Source organism: Dicentrarchus labrax, unplaced genomic scaffold (assembly GCF_905237075.1).
Source record: "Dicentrarchus labrax unplaced genomic scaffold, dlabrax2021, whole genome shotgun sequence".
Classification (NCBI taxonomy): domain Eukaryota; kingdom Metazoa; phylum Chordata; class Actinopteri; family Moronidae; genus Dicentrarchus; species Dicentrarchus labrax.
The window spans coordinates 16,323,363-16,346,157 of record NW_026136724.1 but is presented as its reverse complement, the minus strand read 5'-3'; the positions used below and the strand labels follow the sequence as shown (position 1 = coordinate 16,346,157).

At 41.4% G+C, this 22,795-nt stretch overlaps 1 protein-coding gene across 22 annotated transcripts in view; it reads left to right on the top strand.

Moving 5' to 3' along the window:
- The window catches only part of magi2a (membrane associated guanylate kinase, WW and PDZ domain containing 2a), a 208,516-nt gene that overhangs the window by 176,584 nt on the left and 9,137 nt on the right, over positions 1-22,795 (top strand). For 15 of the 22 annotated variants that reach the window (XR_007882556.1, XR_007882554.1, XR_007882551.1 and 12 more), the window contains 10 exons: positions 3,143-3,174; positions 6,668-6,875; positions 10,377-10,418; positions 10,533-10,648; positions 10,949-11,141; positions 14,084-14,347; positions 14,842-15,027; positions 16,347-16,563; positions 17,341-17,566; positions 18,327-18,479. Coding sequence is in view for 14 of the 22 variants with exons in the window: in XM_051392360.1 (XP_051248320.1) it covers positions 3,143-3,174; positions 6,668-6,875; positions 10,377-10,418; positions 10,533-10,648; positions 10,949-11,141; positions 14,084-14,347; positions 14,842-15,027; positions 16,347-16,563; positions 17,341-17,566; positions 18,327-18,479 (1,637 nt within the window). In the remaining 8 variants the exon portion in view is untranslated. The remainder of the gene's footprint in view (positions 1-3,142; positions 3,175-6,667; positions 6,876-10,376; positions 10,419-10,532; positions 10,649-10,948; positions 11,142-14,083; positions 14,348-14,841; positions 15,028-16,346; positions 16,564-17,340; positions 17,567-18,326; positions 18,480-22,795) is intronic. The other 7 variants (XM_051392363.1, XM_051392367.1, XM_051392373.1 and 4 more) reach the window with 4 other exon arrangements.

Genomic DNA, 22,795 nt, shown 5'->3' with positions numbered 1-22,795 from the left:
ACATGAGCCTTTTTTTTTCTCAGTTGTCACGTTGCAAAGGCTGTGTGAGTCGCTGGCGTTGACTCACCAGGCACCATTATTGCTGGAGGAACTAGACGACTCAGCACCCTTGGAGCGGAAAAAAGGCTCTCTGGAAACACCTCCAGTTCAGAATTCTTTAATCTGAGTTTTGGGCAGAAATTGAATACGAGGCACGACTTCAACCAAACGTGTCTGAAGCGTCTGAAGTCATGCCAGGGCTGAGGTTGGGGGTGAAGCACATATGCACAGGCACACAATCACACACTATGGATTTAGGGACTCTTGCCCTGTCATTATAGAGCCAGAATAAGTGAGATATCCTGCCTTCATTACTGGTGTTATACTAGTGTTGCCTGCACCACAAAAAGGGTAACACTTACAGAAGGCACGAGACCCCAGTCGGGTTAGAACCAAAGTGTAAGTTTGACACCACCGAATTCATGTAACTTTTCTGCTACTGAGCTGACAAGTCTGGTTAGCATTCAGGCTCAATGCTTTCAGGACCACGGACAGCTCCTAACACTCTCTCTCTTTCTCTCAGTCTCTCTGTCTGTCTCTCGGCCCCCTTCTCAACTTTTAGCCATGGGGCACTCTGACACCCACGTCCAACTAAATGTCTGGCACGCCTGAGTTAGCAGTGACTCTACCCTGAGGATCACCTCGGTCAGTGATGCCTGGTAGTGTCCTTCTCTTCTGTCTGTCCGGCTCAGCTCAGGTTCCGTCACCCACACTGAGGACTGCTCCGTTGTTGCCCTCTTTTGCTCGCTGTGTCCTTAAGACTCAGTTAGATGTAGGTATTCTGGACAGAAAGCCATTCATTGATTGACCGTCTTTGGCATGAAAAGAAAAACATCCCCTCTGTGCCTCGCTGTCATCATACTTTTTAAAATATTCTTTCTTGTTTCTGGCTGATAAAATGTCCCTGTGCGCATTGACAGTGAAATTGAGTTTTAGATAAGCTCTTGTAGCGGTGTTTGTGCCTCTATTTGTTTATTTTGACTGAGAGACGCTGGCAGTTTGAAAAACATTTCTGTATTTTTTATTTATTTATTTTTTTTGCATTGCTTTTGTTGATTTCCATGTTGTCACCATTCCACTTGCGGCTCAGCGAGGGGAATGTTTTTACAGTGCGATTTGAGTCTCGCCAGGCCAGCTCTGGGAAGGCTGGTGCATAATTCGAGCAGTCACCCCCATAATTCTATACCTCCATTTGCATATGCTTGTAGCGTCCCACAGGGGGAGAGCGTGGCAGCACTTGAAAGACAGGAAGGACAGAAATTGAATCAGGAAGATGGAGCGTGCACCTGTTTTTTTTCTTTTCTTTACATACTCCTGTGAATTTGCCTATAGACACAATGTTGGAGCATATGTTGCTGTCTGTGTGTGCATGCATGTATCACTTACTGTCAGCTGCTGCTGTTGTGCTTTTTTACTGATTTTTCTTTTTTTCATCTTTCCAAGATGGATTTTCTGGGTGTTGTGCGTGAACAATGTTGTAAACAGCAAAAGTGTGGCGTATGTTTTTAAAGGTCAAAGCAAGATGAATGGCAAAGTCAAAGGAAAACGTGTGCCCTTTACCTTGGTGCGCTGCAATACAAACTGAAACCACTTTATTGTGAGGTACAGTCAACCTGAACCCACTTAAGTGAAACATTCTCACACTCTATTGCCTTTTCAATGTCAATACAGAGGCCTCAGTTGGATTCACAGAATGTCCCCTTTTGCAAACAAAACAGAAAGCCAGTCCTCATAATAAATGCTCTATTTGATGAAATTGGAGGTGAAGATAGATGGAAGGGGCATAAAAAAAAAAACAGAAATAGCAGCTTTACTCTCACTAGTGTTTTCAGCAAGAAAGCTCTGATGGACCCACTGTAATCAGCACCGGACGGGTCTTAAGACTACAAGTTTGAAAATGAAAAGAATCTGTGGGGGTGTTAGAGAGTGAGGGAGAGCTTACCAGACCTCTGTAGCCTGCTCCTCGTGTCTGCTAGAGGCTCACAGTTCGAGGCTGAGTTACCTGGTACGAACATAACACGCCTGAATCTCCATATGAGCTGTTGGCGGTTGAGTTGCATTGTGGGTACTGTAGGAAGAAGACTTTTCACGGGTTCTGCTTTATCAGTATTAAAGGGGAATTTGGCAACTATTTCAACTTAATAAACCCATTTAGAAATCATTTGGATGGTTAAATGGCCTGTTCCGCTGTTAATGGTGACTTTCCACGCTCCCCTAGCGTCCCCAGGCGGAAAACCAACCTTGCAACTTTGGGACTACCGTCCCGTTAAGTTGGAAATAGGAAGTATCGTGAGAAGCGAGAACGAGCGAGAAACACAAACTGCTTTACGGCAATTCCACATAAACGCAATGTTCTATGATACTGTGTATAATGTATTACCCACCTCGGTAATATTGCTCCACACGAAAAAGTTGCCCAGCAACAAATGCACATCAGCAGCGGTAGAAAGGGGGAGGAGGGGGCCGCAAGTGAGTTTTTTTACAACAGTTTTGTGAAATATACGTCCCAGAGCTATAGGGGGAGCTCGTTGAGAAAACATGCAACGACAAAAGTGAAAACCAGCGAAGAAATGGCTTGAGTTGCCAAGTTCCCCTTTAAAAAATGCAACGCTGAATCGGTGGATTACTCTAATAAAAGGTGATAATATGTCACTTAGTGTTGTTTACTACCCCCAAGTGCCCCGCCCAAAAGAAATTAGCTAGTGCAGCTTAAATATAATATAAATTTTTATGCTTTTTAAAAATGTTCTCAGTGTATAAAATTCCAAAGTAACATAAACACACACAAGGAAAAGATGAATTCATCATTGCCTTTAAAATAATTTTTTCACCACCGGCTGATCACATCTTCTGCTTCGTGCTTTTATCCAGTTTGAGTCTGTTGTGCTTTCCTTTGTCCTTTCTACCATTCACAAACGCTGTATTCATGTCATATTCTTGTTTTCATTCGTTTGTCTGTAATTTTGTTGATACTGGGGGGTTTTTTTTCCCTTCACTTTATTATCTCCAAACATCCCCTGGAATTGGCTTCCACAGAAATCAAACCTTCTTTTCTACCATCTTTTTCAGTCTAAAGCATTTTTTTGTTCTCTCAACATTGCAGGTCACTATTCACCCTGGAAGACCCCTAAGCAGGTAACATGCACCAGCCTCCAAAACGTGGACTGTCCCCATTTCTGCTTTTTAATCATTAATATACAGTAGATTTTCACTTTAGTACCAGTGGCTGCAGTGTGCATCCTCTATGTGCTTATCAGAATGACTCTAATCTTATTTTTTAAATGTTTTTAAGATCTAAAAATGACTTTTCAGTCCCTCTTTCGCCGTACTAACTCTACTGATGATTCACGATATGTCCCTGGCTTTTACAACACCTCGATATTCAGCCCTTCTTTATTATCACAGGATGGCAAAAAGGTCAAGTAGCCCGCTCGTAATATCACTAGACTCTTGAACCTGCAAGTCAGAGCTTATTCATGGGCCTGACTCAGTGCCATCAGAGTTATCCACATTCAGGGCATTTGAGTTATGCTACAGCTATAGAGCTTCTGAGTCTCTGTTCTAACTGCTTTGGCATGGCTCAGATGCATTTTCATCCCTCTTTTATCTTCATTTTGTACAATTTTTCCAATCTTAAAAGCTCTTTTGTACTTTCATGCGACCCTGCATTTGCTCCGTGGTCATTTATCTATCACCTCGCCTTTATTTCCTTTTGTCACATTAAGCAAAAGCCCTCATGTGGTATCTCTGCAGACGTGCATTTAACCTCTTCTCTTGCCTCCTCTGCCGCCATAAATACTCTAGTATCATTTGCTGCCCGTGGACAAACTAAAATAAACTATCCACCAAACATCCACTTAGATCACATACACTTTGTCTTTTTGTGTATTTGTCACACTCACATGCCTGCACACGAGTGTTTCTGTCCATCTTTCTTTGTTTCCCTTTGTGCGACTATGTGTGTAATTCATTTCATGCCTCGACGCTGCTTTGACCAGCCCCTGACCCCGACTCATGTTGTCCCCATTCCAGATCGCAACTAACACAGGAAAAAACCTCCATTGTGTGGCCGTTAAGACATCTGTCCCCTGAAATCCCCGTCATTGTTCATTTCTGCTCCCTCGCGATTTAATCAATCTCCTCCATCTCCCTCAAAATAATTGTAATTCTTGAGCTCTGAGGGGAAAAGCTTTGAACGTCACCAAGTAGCATACAGTGTGCAGAACCTCTTTCTCGTGTCTTGTCTGTTCACATCTCTCGTCTTTACCCCCCCAGTGTTCATTTGTTGGCTGCCTCACCCCGCCCTGCCCCTCTCCCCCAGCTCCTGAACACACCAGAGTTTAGTCTCGGTTTAATTGGGTATCATTTGTTACAGGAAGACTTGTGCAGCTCTGAGAATAAAATATGGAGGAATTTGACTAATAAGGGAAGAAAGGGGAATCACCTAATTGTCGTATCGACCCACAGACTAGCGAAGGCTGCAGCTCTCGAGAGTTTCATTTGCAAATGAGCTTATCGAGATTTGTCTGTCAAATCCAGCCAATACCGTAGGTAACTGAGAGGTGGGTAGGTGCTTAATGTTGGAGCACGTGCAGGTGTTTTTATTCAATAATCCTGTATTATAAAGGAGACCCTGCCTGCAGTGTCCTCTATCCAGCGGACCAAATAGATTATAGCCAGAGTACTTGCTTCAACAGTCTTAATCAAACAGACTAAAAGAGACAGAGAGTGAAAGAGAGATCAGGATGCAGTAGTCTAATCCCAGCCTTAACAAGGTCCCCAGCCTCGGCAGCATGCCCTGTGCAGACGTGTCTGCCATTGATGTAAGAATGAAACCACAAAGAGTGGAAACACTTTTTGATTCCAGAGCTTTTTATGAAGCTGATATTTATTCTCGGTACATCTTGAACCAGATGCCCTGTAATTCTCAATATTAAAGCATGCCATATGCAGCCAGTCTCGCCGTCTCAGTTTCAAAAAGCTTGTCGTTCCCTCCGGATCCGTCTGTCACACTTTCTGACATGTCGACGTGTCATCTTGGCTATCTGCTTAGTGTCGTGCCGTGACTCAAGCGGCCTGGCTCATCTGACACATCAATGCTGACACTGACTGACTGGTGTTGTCAAAACTGCCGGTGTCACCTCAAACACTTGTCACTTTCCAAATATGTTTTTGGATGAAACTTGAATTGCAAATTGAATATAATATACAATGTACTACCTTATAAAAACAATGCAATTTGAAATAACAAGATACCAGAGTTGCTGTCATCCTCAAACCCCCCTCCAAATAGGGCCATATTTATCTGTATATCACATTCTTCTATATGTTTTCCTCTCCTTCCAACTACTAACCTCACTAACTGTCTGGCTTCCCGTCTGTCTAGCACTAATTGAACATTTGCTAAACCCCTCCACCGAATGGCGATTGTCCAGTCAGAGCTCATCAACGGCCTGTCAAGCTTTGGATTTCTCCACATGCCGAAACTTTGTAACATGGACGATAGAGCGATAACTAAATTGTTTGGAGGCTTGTGTCTATTTTACAATAATAATAATAATAATAATAAATGTTATTTATATAGCACTTCTCAGAAAGAAAATGCTTTACAAGACAAAATACAAATCGTAGACCATCATTAAGACAGTATACCAGTTATACAGCACTGAGCAAAAGGGGTACATATGAGAGAGTAAAATAAGTCAAATAAATCAATGTAAAATAATTAAAATAAGAGTTGAGAGAGTGCCTTTGTAAAATTTAAGAAGTGACTCAACAGATAAAATAGAATTCAGATCTCAAATCCTGTGAAAGCGGACTTGTGAAAATATGTTTTTAAGAGGGATTTAAAGAGGATAAGGAGCTCAGTGTGATCTCCTCGGGGAGGTTGTTCCAGAGAGTGGGAGCCCTAACAGAAAAGGCCTGGTCACCCTTAGTCCTCTCAGGTTGTGACTGTAACAATGAATGTGTGACTCTGCAAGTTCAGAGCGGGGCCATGAAATCTTAAAATCAGTTTTTAAATGTATTAATGAGCCAGTGAAGAGAAGCTGAAGTAATGTGCTCTCCTTTTTGGGGGGGTTTTGGTGAGGAGTCTGCTGCATTTTCATCATAAGCTGGTGAAGATGGTGACTTTTTGCCTTGGGAGCTATAGCCTCAATTATTAAGAATGTATGTAGCCATCGTGTGCAGAGCTTTGGTCCTTTTACAGGCTTTTCATTTTTAAATAAATCCAATGAAAACATAAAAAATTAAGCTGGAGACAGGATTTTTTAACTGACTGAATTTTACCACTATCATCATCTTCTGAAGCTAGCTACAGCAAATAAAATCAACTAGGAACAGTCGTCACGATTACCTCTGTCTGTAATCGAAGACCCACTGTACATGTTTTAAGGTAAATCTGCCTCCATTATCATCGCAAACTGCATGTGTGAGAACCGAACGCTTGACAGGAGCAGTGACAGCAGGCTCAGGGCGGCGGGGGTTTAGCGAACGGTCAAAATTCATAAAAGCAAACTCTTGCTTCAGTTTTTAGTGTTGTTGTCATGGTTACCAAGCTAAAATCGAGTGTCACAAGTGGGAAAGGTGGTAGTGAAATATTGATCCCTCATGCCGCTGTGCTTTACAGGTGCTGGAGCAGTGGGAGTCCCAGCAGGGCCAGAGCAGCCCTGCTCAGACCAGCCTGTCAGCCCCCGTTATCCCACACAGCGCCCCCTTCCCAACCCACCATCTCCACAGGGCCTCGGTCCCAGACTCAGCCTCCGAGGCCTTGGCCCTGGCAAAACCAGACCCCTATGACCTTTATGAGAAGTCCAGGGCTATCTATGAGAGTAGGCGTAAGTACCAGAGCTGATACTGCAGGTGTAGACAAACTCTCCTTTCTAGCACTGAAGAAAAGATGGAACTCCTCATTGGAAGGTGGAGTAGTGAAGGTCTCTTTCTCTCACAAACACACAAATTGAGTCACAGATTCTTTTGTTATTCACCTTTTTGCTGCTCCACAGAAAACTGAAATGAGCTGATCTCTTTGAATCCAACTGAAAGATCTTCACACAATCATCAGACGTTCCGCATTTATATTCCCTCCCCGTTAGCATTCACAGCTACTAATTCCTCATATTATCTCATTTGATCTGTGCTTGTTAAATCCCCACACAAGCACACATATACACACTCACTCACACACAAACAAAACCGGCCATCAGCTCAGTCTTTTCACCGTCTGGAAGGATCTTTACATCCAGACATTGACGTTCTGCCAGCTCACATTGTAAACAGACATAAATAAACACTCCACACAGCAGATGATCTTTTTGAGGACGTAGTGCTTTGGTGCCAGCAATATTACCATCCTCTGACTTGTAAAATGAGAAAAAAATCATTTTTTTCTAATTATATCATCAGGATGCGTCGTAATTCTAATGCCCTGTGGGAATTTTAGGCAGTAGGAACCAGTATGTGTGCTATTGTGTGGGTATATGTGTATTCAGGACTGTAGCATTGAATTTCCATAGTTTTGTCTTTATTTAAATTAGTTAAATTAATTTAGTTGCCCAATTATATCTTCTCTAAATTTAATTTCCAAATGTGAAAGTCTAAATGCTTTAATGCCGTTTCAAAGCATTCTCCATATTGTCTGGAATAAATACGGTTGAATCTTTTATTTATTGGCCTGAAAGTAGTCAAATTTAAATATAGTGAGTCTACTAATGTGTTAGCTTTTAATTATATCATATATCCTCCACGGAAACCCCCAAATTCGCAGAAATACTGAATTACAGCCCTAAAAGTAGTCAAATTTGAACATACTGAGTCTAACAATCATATTTTAACTGAATTAATAGTAGAAGTTTTATAAAACCTCTAAATTCATACAGAGACAGAAAAACTACTGAGGACATTACCTCAGTGTATGTATGTCTACTCTGGTGCTTCATTCGTGCAATTCAAGAGTTAAGAGCCATAAATATTATTCCAAATATGAACGTGCTGTTGTTTTGTGTGTGTGTGTGTTGTGTCAGAATGAGTGGCGCTATCTCAGAGGTTTTGGTTTCTTTGAGGTGGTTGACATGTCAACGTTTTTAACAGACAGGACTTTGTGTTCATTTGTGTGTAAGTCACCTGTTACTCAAGAGGACGCGGCTGTCAGAAAGCCTCTTTTGTCTTTCTGTACCTCTCAGGATCCCTCCCTCCTCCTCAGCTGTGGGTACGCCGATCAGTGTAACGCTCGCTGTTGTCTTCCTTTCAGTCAAGGTCTGGTGAGGCTCAGCAGGGGTTAGGCACAGACAGATTCTTTTTTGGAAAGCTCCATTTGCTCCTCTGGCTGGTGTGGGTGAAGGAGGTTGTGACCTTTTTGGTTTTTTTGGCAGCATCACAACCCCCTCGCTGGCCTCCTGGTGAGCTGCTAATGTTAGGCTCAAAAGATTAATGTCAGCATTTATGTAAACAGGTTGGGTTAAAGGGTCAGGTCAGCAAGGCTACAAGAAAACATATTTTCTCGCTGCCCCTTGTGGTGGAGGCAGATATTTTAAGCTTTCAACTCAATCCTGTGGAAGAAATAGTCCCTGTAAGCTGTAACAGGAGTAACAGGACACTGGTACTGGAAAGTGATGTGGTGTTTTGTGGGAGGCATATTTTTCAAAGACATATAAACCCTTGTAAGTGAGGTAAGTGAGAATAAATGTTTGTGTTTTGTTTGGGTGAACCAATTCTTTAAATGTTTCCTCATGAAGTAGAGAAAGGTGCGAGAGAGAGAGCTGGCATTGGTATAAAGTCTTTTTATATAGTATCAACCCTGGTTAATGCAGAGGTTCTAAAAAGCACTTTGTTATTGTTTCTGTAGATTTCTGCATGGATGTTATTAAAAAAAATTTAATTAATAAATTTTTTTCCTTTGACCTTTGGTAAAATCTATTGATATATTTGATTTTTGAAATCTGGAAACAGCAGTTCACGAAACAATCTCCCCTTAAGAGCCATTGAGTAGCTGCTGTGGAGCTTTTACATAACATGGCATGATCTTCATGAGCAGATTAAGTTGTCAACATAATACTGCCGCACATGTCTGACTCACTGGTGGTTTATTTCTTAATAATGTTTCATCTACACAACCTTGGATCAGGTACACCAAGCATCACAGCTGTTCCATATATCCACTGTACATACTGTAGATGCTGAGTAAATTATCCAAACAGAGGACAACCAACATTAGGTCAACATCTTTAGAAAACACACACATCTTATAATTTGTATACATTTTTATCCAATTTATATTATTCGTAATGGTGGCAGCTTTGCCCTTATTTACCCTTTAAGAAAAAATAGCTTCTTTGCCTGATCACAGGTCCTAGATGGCAATGTGTGTGTTTTCTGTGTGTAATTTGCCAGACTTTGTTTGTGTGATCTTCTGATTGACTAATGGAACTACGTGTGTTTATGGAACAGCTTTGATGTCTGACCATATATCTGATATAGGCTGAGTCAGCCAAAACACCTCAAATAAATTTTCAAGTACCAGTTTACTTAAAGTCTGCTGGGGTTTTTTCATTTTTAGACAAGCTGGGCTTCCCTCCAACACATTTTTTGAAGCTAACATGGACAAGACATCCTTAAAGTTCTCAGATGTAAATGCAAACATCTACAAAACTTGACAATTGAACAAACTACTGTACATCTGGTGATTATGATCATGTGATTTGATCGAACGCTCAGAACTGCTAGTAAATGGACCTTGAGGTGGGATTATTTTATCGATATAAAAAATCACATCGTTTGTGACTTAAAAAAGCATGGCTTTTGTAATTTCATTGGACTTAGTTTTGTTTGAAATGCAGCAAAAACAAGCTAAATCTCTATAAGAAGCACAGCGTGTGGTTTCGGTGGGAACAGCTGCATCACTCGTCTTGTCTGTAGTCATGATTTTCTTTCTCCCATCATTCCTGCTGAGTCCCAACAGAGTGCTCAGTGTGATTAAAACAGTTACAATTGGAATCAATTTTTCATTCGCAGCTACTTGTCTGCGGTTGAGTTCATTTCGCTACTTTGCAGATCATAGCGTTGTGTGAAGTCCCTGATTGCAGATCAGTGCTTGCATCCCACCGCACACTGTAAATAAGGGACGGGTATATTACACACTGTAAGCACTTCCTGACTTTTATGGATGATGCTGAAATTCAGCCGTGACATTAATGCTGAGGCAGAGCCTTTCTGCCTTGTTCTAGCCTTTACACAGAATGTGTGTTTGCTGGTGTCTGCCAATGTGTGCATTTGTGGGTGTCTGTGTATGTACAACATTTGTGCATTTGTTGTTTATGGGTGCTTCCTGTATCTTTTTCTAGAACCTGGCCAACCAAGGACTGTTTTTCCTGTGGACTCCTCAGGTAAAAACCTTACCTCTGCAGGAACACATTTAAAAAAAAAAAAAAAAAACTGTCCATAACCTTAAAAGAAAAAGGGACAGGACTTAAATGTCGTCTGTGGTCGTGTTGCTTCAGGAGCAGAGTACCAGGACATCGAGGTGCACCTGCGCAGACAGAAGTCCGGCTTCGGGTTCCGGGTGCTGGGCGGGGATGAGGCGGGGCAGCCTGTGAGTCCGGAGGCGCGTGAGAAGGCTCGTATGGCGATGGGCGTGGAACCCTGTCATTTTCTCCTCTCTAACCCACTACACACACACCTATACCTAACCCCTGACCTTTGACCCCTGAGAGAGTGCTGGCTCTGGCTGCTTTGGTGTCGTTTGCTGTCTGTTAAAGTAACAAAAACAGTATTTCAATCACGTTACTGAGCTGTTTATTTATCAGTATAACAACCACCTTAACACCCACTGCATGCGACACTCACAGACCAACATCTAAAGCAGTTTCTGCGAACCTCTACTTCCTGTATTTTAACAGTCTGCATGTAATAACAGATCTTGATTGGTGCGATCATCGAGAAGAGCCCGGCAGACCTAGATGGACGCTTACGGCCCGGTGATGAGCTGCTGTTTGTGGACGGGATCCCAGTGGTGGGGAAGCCGCACAGATACGTCATTGACTTGATGCACGGGGCGGCACGGAACGGTCAGGTGAATCTGGTGATCAGGAGGAGGGTACAGGCAGCAGGTGAGGAAACACGAATGGAGGTGACGTTTGGCTTTGTTTAGTTGTTGTTGTTATGAAATTAGAAAGATGTTTCTTTGAAATCAGACATTCATGACTTTATTCCACAGTAGTTTTTATAATTGACTAATAAATGCCAAACATTCACACTTTTCTCAGTTTTTTATTACTGTAGTATCAATAAAAAGTTAATTGAAAAATAATAGTTATAGAAATACAACAGTTAATAGATAAGGAAAGTAATTGCAGTTGAAATTCTATCATTACTTCCTCATTGTTTTTCAAGGTTTTTGTCATTTTTTAGCTCTTATTGGTCACATAAATTATACAAAGGGAAACATGAGGAACGAGAGTGAGGTGATGACATGCAACTAGTCACTTCACCAGTTTAATTCAGGTTACAATTTTGTTGTATCCACCTTAACCGCCACTAGTATTCCGCAATGACAGTTAAATCCTAAGTGTAAACCAATGAGCTATTAGTGATGGAGAGAACGGCAGCTAGAATTGATAAGATGTGTAGGCTCCATTATTAAAACCCCACTGTGAATTACCACTGATACACCTCCATGTAGGAGCAGTTTTCCAATATGTTTGAAGTACCTATTTATACATTTATAAATGATAAGATAATAAAAAATGTTATTAAAAAGAGACCAAAACCAAATATAAATTGATTCCACAAACAAGAATTGTGTGTGTATCCAAAGTCGGATGTATCCTCTGTGCCATAGAACTCCATTCTTGTCCACTATATACCGCTATTAAAAACACATCAGTGAGTCACACTGTTGCATTGGGTGGCATGTGTCTTCATTACCATGAACACACAGTCTGTAGTGTATTTTAAGTCGATCCAACATACGCCGTCCTGCTGCTGTAAAGACTCACTAGAGCCCCCAATGTGTATTACTCCACAGCTGGAAATAGTGGAAAAAATCTCTATCTACTTCCGTCTGAGTAACATTTGAGAAAAGCTTACAGTGCCCTGCTGTTTTAAGAAAATTAAAGATTAAATATTTATGATCCGTTTTAATTGTAAGCCTTCAGTAGGAACCAATGGGCTGAGTACACAGAGTAGGGAAGTCAGAGAGTATTGAGAGACAGACTAACACATTGTTAGTTTTAAAATGTAAAATATCACCAGCCTTATCCTTTAAGTGGTTGAACCGAGTTATAAGTTGGATAAACTGACTCGCTCACTAAAAAAGTCGATTTTTGATGGACACGGTTAATCCTGCAGAGAACAGCTTTAGGATACTGTAAAAGGATATAAAGTGAATTGATCCCACAGACTTACTGCTCCCATCAATTCCTCGTTCTTACACCTCTTTTTTTCTCTCTCCTTTTCTGTTCGCCACTACCATTCTTGTCCTGTAATGATTCAGGAAACAGCATTTAATCAGTCGGAAAACTGAAGCACTAATCTCTCTGAGTAATTACACTGAAGCCTCCCCAAAAAAAAGAAAAAAAGACCACATTAGCACTCTCTTGCTCTTACACACACCGTTGCTCGTTGGTGCTTATTCAAGTTCCTTTCGCCTTTGAGCCTGAAGCCTTCGATGGCACTTCCTCCTGTGAACTCTGCCCTCCCCTGTTCTCATTATTACTGCCTCCTCACACACGTAATCGCACAAACACACACACACGCACCCTCTTCTCACCAATCCACTTCTTCCCACTCTGTTCCGCCCCTCTGTCAATTTCTTCTCACCAAAGGCTACTCTCTGACTCATGCCTGGCCTCTGTGCAGCCCTTACTTCCATCCTAATTGTCTGACTCCCACTGGCACTTTGCAAGGTGTCAGATTCTGCTCTCTGCTCTGAGCTCATACTTCTGCCTGCACGCCATGCCCCACATTTTACACAATTCATTCTCTCTTTTTTATTATGTTTTACCACTTTCCTCCTCATAAAATAACTATTTGTGCACTTGTTGGCGTAAGGAAATACTACAATATGGGTATGGACCTTTTTACGGCGACAAATCTCTCTGCAACTTCATATCAGTAAGCTGAAGTCAGAGTTTCAATTCCTAACTGTTTAACTACAGAATACCACAGCGCTGCATCCCGGTGAGCTATCAAAGCAACAACACAGAGTTTTGATCGCCCTGTATGCCAGAATGCATACACACCCACACCCACACACACACACACACACACACACACACACACAAAGCTAGAAGCTGCTTTTGCTTTGGCTGGATTGACACGATGCTGCATTTTAATGATGTGTTTTACCACGTTGTGACAGTTGCTTTTGCTTTTCTGTTTTGTTTTGCTGTCTTGTGGTTGCTTGTTGATCCTTTCACGAGGATGTGATTCAGCTTCGGCTCGTCCGATTTTTAAGGAGGAGGAGGAATAAAAAGTACCCTCGCCTGTAAAATTAATTGTTTTTGCGCATGCAGAATTACCCTTAGATCCTTCCAAATCAATTATGTGTCCAATGGTCATTTTTTCAGAGCAGTGTGTGTAAATTGCCTTAATCAATAAAAACAAAGATACAGTGATTGACAGGCTGCATTTAATCTCCTTAAAGTGCAGCTTGTGTTTGTCCACCAATTAGATCCTTCCAGTGGTGGAAAGTGCATTTATTCAAGTAGTGTACTTAAGTGTAAATCTGTGGTGCTTGACAATTTACTGCTACTTTTCTGCTACTTTATACTTAAATTTAATGGAGAAATGGGGCTGTATCTTATAATTAGATACAACACATTGTTAAAATATGGGCATGGCTTAGCGCAGTGGTTCCCAACCCAGGGGTCAGGACCCCCACTAGGGGTTGCCAAAGCTTCACTGGGGGTCGCAAGACCTTCTTGATTTTAAGGGGTGTAAGAAAACTTTAAAAATATAAACAGTTGGTCCATATCTCAGCCTTACATTCATTTTTGAAGTATGTATGAATAAAAATACATATTACAGACAGATAACTGTCCCCCTGCAGGTGAGTCTTGTCCGGAGAACGGCCGTAGCCCAGGCTCTGTCTCCACGCAGCACAGCTCCCCCCGCAGTGACTTCACATACGGCAACAGCACCATCACTACCCAGGCACCACACGCCGGCATGGGCAACACCAACACCGCTTCAGACAGGACATCGACCCCCAACACACAACCCAGTGATGTCATCATCAATCGAAAGGAGAGCGAAGGCTTCGGTTTCGTCATCATCAGTTCGCTCAACCGGCCCGAAGCAGCGGCCACCAACAGTGAGTCCAGTGATCGTTTTAGTGGTGGTTTATAGAGTCAAGTGGATGCTTGTGTATAATCAGTCATTCTCTACTCTGCATAACAAGTGCTAAACCTCATATGAAAGCTCTTACATACATATAAACTACCATGTAAACGCAATATAGTGTCAAGATAAGTGCCAAACTTAAGTATAAGAAGAGGTCATAGCTCAGTAAAAAGTGAAGCACCTCTCCTTCTATCTCCTCAATTATACATGCCCTCCCACAGTACGTCAGTCACACACATATCTGGTATGCTGCCGTGAGCATCAGTACATCGCCCACACACATGAAAAAAAAAAATCCTGGATGCGTTACGTAAGCCTGGGGTGAATAGCAAAATGAGAGAGACAGAGACATATTCAGTCAGTCAGCGAGTGAGTGTGGTGTGTGTGCACAGGCATAATCTTCCAATCTGCTGCTGCTGAACGTGTCTTTACCTGCAGTGTGTTGTGTTTGAATCCTCCCAACAGCTGTGCCCCATAAAATTGGCCGCATCATCGAGGGCAGCCCAGCTGACCGCTGCGGGAAGCTGAAGGTGGGAGACAGGATACTGGCAGTGAACAGCCAGTCCATCGTCAACATGCCGCACGCCGACATCGTTAAGCTGATCAAGGATGCGGGCCTCAGCGTCACCCTGAGGATCATACCACAGGAAGGTGAGAGAGCACGTGGACACACACACAACACGTGGAACGTGAGAGACAAGGATTTGAAACAGCAATACCTCGGGAAGACAATGATTTATGACAGTAATTGATTTGGCTCCATTAAATGAAAGTTGTAATATGAGTTTTGCGAAATGTGATTCTTTTTAGATTAACTGTCGCTTGTCATATTCATGAGTTTTGTTCCTCCGCTCTACATTTTCTACACTCCATAACACTTTTGCATGCAATCGCTTGAAGAGAGCTGCAATATCTCATTGTGGTTACAATAATACAGAACACACAATGACTATATTATTAAGAAAAAGGGGTGTGATTTCAGTTTTGTAGGGCTTCTTCTTGTATGTTGCAGCTGAAACAGAAGACTGGCTTAACAGTACTAAAATTGCATACATTAAAAGATGGACAAAATACACACCATATTTGTTTAATTAAATGATAATGAGGGTTGGTTTGTCTCCTTACCTTTATCTACCTTTTCTCTGTTGCATGCTTTGCCATGCAAGGACATTTTAAAGGTTCCCCATGGAGTTTTTGACTATTAGTATCACAATGGAGCTTGAGTGGTTCTCCATTTGTTGGCATTGTGCAGGCGATTTGCATCCTGCTGCAGGTTACACACTGTTCCTTTGATTGACAGTTGTTGGTTGCAAAGTTAGCAACTAGCTGGTGAATGTATTGGAGGATTTAGCATCTAGAGATCCAGATATTTCCCAAGAAGTTGGCAGTGACCAAAAATAGAGCTAAAAGAGAGTGACTATTGCCCAGAAAGAAAGAAAATGAATGTTAATGTTGCACTTTAACTGCTGGTTGTGTAAATTAGCAACTGATTGTCAACAAGTTTGCCAAATATCAACTTAAAAGGTGTTTTTAGGGCAATTTTAATGTTTTGGTTCAGTCTCACTGCTATCTTTAGTACCTTCCAGCTACAGTGAGCTGCTATTTTCAGCAAAAAAGTTACAGACAAAGTTAGCAACTAGCTGGAAAACATTGAAATATTTAGCAGCTATGAGTTGGTGGAGACTAAATTATAACTAAAAGGGCAATGAACTTTACATACAGGTGGGCAGAAACATGGCTCCAAATAACAGCTTCCTGTTTGCTGTATGTGTAAATAGGAAACTGTTGGCTAACATGTTCGCCAAATCAACTTTATATGGTCATATTATATCAGTGTTATCTTTATAGGTTGCTCGCTGCCAATTCATTCAGGTTTAAGCATGAAAAAATACTTTTACATGGTTAAATAAAGCTTAAAAGTACGTGTTGGGATTAGATTTTTCACATGCTCTGTCCTCTTTGAATCGCAGAGATCAGCAATCCCCCATCAGCCCCCAGCTCAGAGAAGCAGAGCCCCATGGCCCAGCAGCACAGCCCGAAGATCCAGCCAATCTCCGCCGCGTCACAGCCAAACCCAGCTGCGACAGAACCCAACCCTTCTGTTAGCCAGCCCAACCCCATGCCACACCAGAGCCCTGTGACCCAGCTGCCTGCCCCTCCGCCGCAGACCTACACCCACGAGAGCAGGTAAGACACGGCTTGTAAGGATTCCAGGTTACAGAGCATGACAAGTTTTTCTCAAAGTGGTGATAAACAGTTCTAATGAAAGCTGTTACAGTGTCAAATTTGCAGCTGTCTTGATATTGCGATGTAGTGAAGCATTTTTATAGACTAGCCCTGTATCTGTCTCCGGGGCAAAACAGTGTTCCTCTGAGAATACAGGTATGAGTGAGTCAGATCCTTTCATCCCCTCGTCCCAATTCTCTCCACCTTTCTCTCACTTTTTTTTATTCTCTTCTTGTTATAGTGTCTTCTTCTCTTTCTCCCACTAACATTGTCTTTTTCTCTCTTTATTCATCTCTCTCCCTCTCTCTCCCTCCCCAGTTTGTTGTATAACATCACTTAACTCTTATGGACTGCTGAATAATTCACATAAATTGCTTCTTTATAGAGATCTGTTGAATATTTTACCAAGTACTAGAGGGGTCCAAAACCTACAATGTCATTGCCTTTCCCCTCTGCTCTACACGGTATCCAAATCTCTTTGTACATCAGCAGCCTCTGAGAGAACCTGTTTTTATTATAAACATTTTATGCGATGTTGGAGAAAGAACAGTTTAATTCCTTGTTTAATGGTAGTGAGCGCGACCCCAAACAAGTCCTCACTGTCAGCACTGGGTGACCCAGCAGTTTGTCAAAAAGCATTATTGTCACAGCACGCTATGTGCACAAAAACACAACAAGTAATGACAGTAATAGAAATCTTCCCTGGAAGTTCTTCCTTCATTCTGATTGGTCTGTTAGTTACAGGTCAGAGGTGAAGGCGAGGCAGGATGTTAAACCAGACATCAGACAGCCGCCGTTCACAGATTACCGACAGCCGCCAGTGGACTACCGGCATCCTCCTGTGGCAGACTACAGGCAGCCACCCACGTTGGATTACAGACATCCGCCACTGCTGGACTACCGACAGCTAGCTACTGACGCCAGGCAGTTCACCATCCCAGAATATCGAATGCCACCGGTTCAAGTAAGGATGTTTCCCACAGCACAAAATGAATCCCTCACAGACTCTTATCTAGAGCCTGATAATGGATCTTTGAGGCTGATACCAACTTGGATAGTAGATAGTATCAATAGTAAGGAGATAAGGATTCCTTAAAGCTGTATTAATCAATATTTTTACATTAATAGCAGATTAAAAGTGTAATGAGAAACTTGTTGGGAATTATCAACCCCACTCTACATTTACTTTCAGGTATTTTAGCATCTTTTAGCTCATTGTTTTGGTTTTACGGCCCACAGTGTGTCATTTATCTCATTTCCAGCAGTAGACAGCGTTCTTTAGTCCCAGACACCAAACATATGGCAGATAAAGTAAGCGACTAGCTGTTGAACGTAGTGGAGGAAATGGGGGGCGAGAGAGAGGGGCTGCTGTGGTAAGGAGCCTTGGTACATGGGGCACACATGCTACCAGGTGAGCTACCAGCTGATTTAGCAACCTAAGAGCTACATATTTCCTTCAGGAGTTGGTTGATATCCCAGATATGTCGGTTGGTGTTTTTTGTGTTAGCACAACTGAGTAGACAAAGTTCACCGCTGCCTTGTTTGCCTTGCCAAGGCATATATGTGATACGATTATTGTTTTTGTTTTTGTTTACTTTGCATTTGCTCCATTCTTTTTCACTTATTTATCTTTGCTTAGTCCTGAGACTATTTTCTGCTGTAGTGGTCCATTTTCTCCTCAGATAGCACTGAATCTAATCACATCTGATCTGTGCTTGTCTCAGCTTGCGCAGGACTTTGACTTCTTCACAGTGGAGCTGGAGAAAAGCGTGAAAGGCTTCGGTTTTAGCATCCGTGGAGGACGGGAGTACAAGATGGACCTGTTTGTCCTACGACTGGCTGAGGACGGGCCGGCCATCCGCAACGGGAGGATGAGGGTAGGTTTGATGATGTCATTTCATTTAAGAAAGCCACCGCACCCCCTTTAGAGGTTAAACTGCTTTCTATCTTTCTGGATTACATGGCGGACGCTTACTGTAATTGTCTGATGTTATCAAAGCTGCAACAGCAACTTTTCAGAGCTGGTTCAGAAATAATCTGTCAAAAATAACTCAGAGATGGTTTGTCCTTTTGTAGCTGAGAGTTTGTTTCCTCCCAACTTCCTAAAACTCATCCCTTATCTGCATTCAGCAACAGATAATATTCAGAAAGATAAAGATAGATAAAACATTTAAGTGGGCCAACTAAAACTGCACTTTAATGTTTGCATAGCTACACAATTCTCCCTCTAGCTACAGTTGCTACTGTACTATTCGGTCAGAGAAAGCTGGCACATATTTTCTGAATTTATAAAGATGTAATAAAAGATACTATGGAAATTTCCAACTCCAGCATTGCTGTGTAAATCCCCCCTTGTTTTCTCCATGTGGTTTGCTGCTAGCAACATAAATTGCAACTTCCACAGTAGCTTTTCTCAGTTTGTCAATGCGGGATGAATCTTGCAACCAACACGTCTTCCTTGATCTCCTGCTTTCTCTTTCTTGCACGTTCTTCCGATCTGTATGTCTGAAGGTGATGGCCTAAGTCTGCTCTACATTCCTTTTCTGTAATGAACCTTTCAAAGATAATTTGTGCAAAATGCCCCCGGGGGAGGTATTACTTTCCCTCGTCATTGGTGTAGTTGATGGAGGCAACTGGGCCTAGACACAGGTGGCTGCCTGTGGAAGAAAAGTAAAAGTACCAATGCAGTAATCTAAAAATACTCCATTACAAGTATATCTTAAAGTGCAAAGTTAGTATTAAGTAATAAAAGCAGAAGTACTTGTCCCGGTGGCTGATAAATTGTTTTAATTTTATATATCTTATATGCATTGATGCATCAGTGTGTATTATATGGGTGTAGCTCGTCGAGGCGGAGCTTGTTTTAACTACTTTATATACTGTATTTATTGACTGATGGGTATTTTTAGTCCAGTGGTTCCCAACATAGGAGCCAGGCGTCTCCAAAGGGTCACAACACTGTTGAGGGGACAAGGATTAATGAGGGTTGGAAAGACAAAAAAACTAAGATTTGCTACACAAATGTGTGATAGTTTTTTAGACTTTTCTGTAATGTTTGTTGTTTAGGAGGGAAATGCTGCATAATTTAACGTCTTTGGCATAGAACTGCAACAATTAGTCGAGTAATGGATTAGTTGATAGTCGATTATCATGCTAAAATGGCAGAAAATGCAGTTTTCAGCCTCTCAAATATGGAGATGTCCTACTTTTCTCTGTGTTATATAACATTAAACTGAATATCTTTGGGTTTTGGACTGTCATAACAAGACATTGAAAGACTGGGATGGATATTTTTCAAAGTGTATTCAACCTAATTCTCATTGCAATCATAAAACATTGTCAAACTAACAATGGATAGCTTTGGGTTTTTTCAAAATCTTTTTTACTCCACATATTCTCCCTTGTCAAACCTGTATTACCCACAGTGTAACTTGATTGCTGACATTCAGGTGTATTATGCTAGTAGCAGATCCCGCCTCGAGTTTCTAGATTCAAGCAGAGATGAGAGTACAGAGTTTTAACAACGTGATCGATTGGGTGAGTTTATCGTATATTTTTTGTAAAATCCAAAAGTAGCTGGTGACTACAGCTGTCAAATAAATTTAATGGAAAAAATATTTCCCTCTGAAATGTAGTGAAGTGGATATAAATGTACCTAGTTGCTTTCCTCCACTGAGTCTGATTAGTCCTAGATGAACGGCCAGACAGTAACACTGCTGGTAGCATATTGAAATTAACCAGAGACTGTGCTGTTGAATAGATTTCAGAGAACAAGGTGCAGAGAACACTTTGATCCCTCTTTCAACAGTCCTCGATCCATACTGCCGGGCGCGGAGAGGAATCAATCTGCATTTAACTTAAGTAAATGTGAGACTCTGGTTAAAAAGCTTTTGACATGCCTGTCACTTTGTATTTGAGTGGTGCTTTGACACGTTTTTTTAAGGTGCAGAAACCAAAAGCCCTCTTTCACCGTGACTCCCTGCAGTCTCTCTGAAGTTCTGAGTTCAAGCCAAGTCACTCCTCCTTAACAGGCACTTTATCACATCTTTAAAAGTAAAGTAAAAAAATAAAGTATTTTGAACCTGGTAGCCACAAACTAATCAGTAAGGAGCACTAACATATTCTAACATGGTTTTTTACATCTTCAAGTGACAGTGCAGAGGCTTTTAAGGAAATTGTATAAATTGGTTATTACAGATAATCATTCGGCACATTAAATGACCTCTCTAGGCTTTAAACCATCACTAAAAGACTTGAGAACAAGAGTTGTGTGTGTGCAGCGGACTGCAATAGAAGCAACTCCTACTTCAGTCCCACCTCCCTGCACTCAACATTCACGCGCTGTCCATTCAACTTTAGCTCCCTCTTTATTAAAGATGAAAATGGAGATCACTCTCCTCTGCTGTTAGGAGGTGAGGATTAATGAGCGAACCGTCTTGCCTTCCACCCCTCTTCAGACCACTGTAATGACACCTAATGACTCCCCCCTCTCTTGACTCAAGTCTGCTCCTGACTTTCAAATTACCCTAGCCATTACCGGAGGACTTCTCCATTTGTTCGTGTAATTGGGCAGCATGTTTTGTCCCGTTCCCCGTGAATCCTCCCCATTACTCAGAGCCTCAGCCGTCTCTTGAAGAGCTGAGAGTCTTGAAGGAGGGAGGACTGACGTTTGACCCTTCCTCGTGTACATCAGGGAGTGGTCACAGGAAGGTGAGATAGTCCAGTTAATACTTACATTAGCTGTTAACTGAGCTGCTGCAGTTGTGGTCATTATAAATGAGCAGGTTCTTGGTATTCATCAGGGTGTCCTAATATGATCCTCAGCAGCCCCATGAGAAGGGGGTCCACCATAATTCCATCCAAATGACATAGTCGAGATTACTGCCGAAATTAATTACACCAGTTCATGGCGGGTAATGCCTATTAACGCTTACAGAAGCTCAAGGGATAGCCTATGAATTATAGATCCATATTGATCCTCATAAATCACTGTTGTCCAGAATAAAAGAAGCTTGTTAATATTCAATTTCACATGTAGGGTGCTCATTTGCAAACCTGCCACATCATAATTGACTCAATCTTAGGTGGGCAAACGAACTCTGTTCATTTGCTAATCTCTATGAATAATCTTATTTTTGCCTTTTGTGAACTCGACTGGTAGGTTTATGGAGCAATATGGCACCTAATATTACTTTTCTATCAATCATTTCACAGTTGACACCTCAAACATGTCAGTCTTTAATTTAAGGTTTAATACAAGTTTATTATTCAAATTGTAAATTGCATGGAATATCTGAATCTTCAGTATGCTCCAGATGTGAAATGGTGCAGGGCACATTCAGGTTGGTTTGACCCCTGGTTCACAGTAACTGATTAAAGACATTTAATGGTACTCTAAAGTCTATAAACGCAGCTTGAGTCCTCATCCACTGCTTGCTAAAGTTTCCGACAAGACTTTCTTCCTGCGAGACGATGTTATCCGAAATGGTTTCTACCATACAAATGGAAAGATTCTGTTTCTGGAGTCGATACTCTTCTGTTGATTTTTTTAGGGAGATTTATAAATAATGTTCAACTTACTTGGTTACCTTGAGTCAAATAAAGTCAGGTAAGTTGGATATTACATCCATTGAAAGCATTGCTTCCTTTAGATATAAAGAGATTGTAAGCAGAACCTAAGGTGGAAGGCAGGAAATATATTATACTATATAAACCATTTAATAAACTGTTTATAACACATTATAATGCAGCTGTATTAGCAGCTATAAGAATATTAGAGACTGTTAATTCATGTACAGTATTTGTCAACAATTATAACTTCTCCTATTACTGTGTTATTTACCATGTTGTCATTCGTTATCTGTTCACAGGAGGAGCTAAAGTTGTTGACAGATTCATGATTAAACAGTAACAGTTTATTAAATGTTCATATACTACTTTTGAATAAGTGGGTTTGGGAGGTTAAAGTAAAATGTTGAAAATAAAAAAGTAAATATATTGAAGTGGATTACACGCATACAGAATACAACTTTATTATTCACCAGAGTGGAAAATTGTCTTTGGCCCATCTGGCAGTTTAATAAAACATACAAACACAGCACATAACAACGCTGACAGTATGATGATGGACCGGAGGGGAAAACAATGAGCGGAACTAAAGTTGAATGAATATGATTCATCTGGGGACAATAAA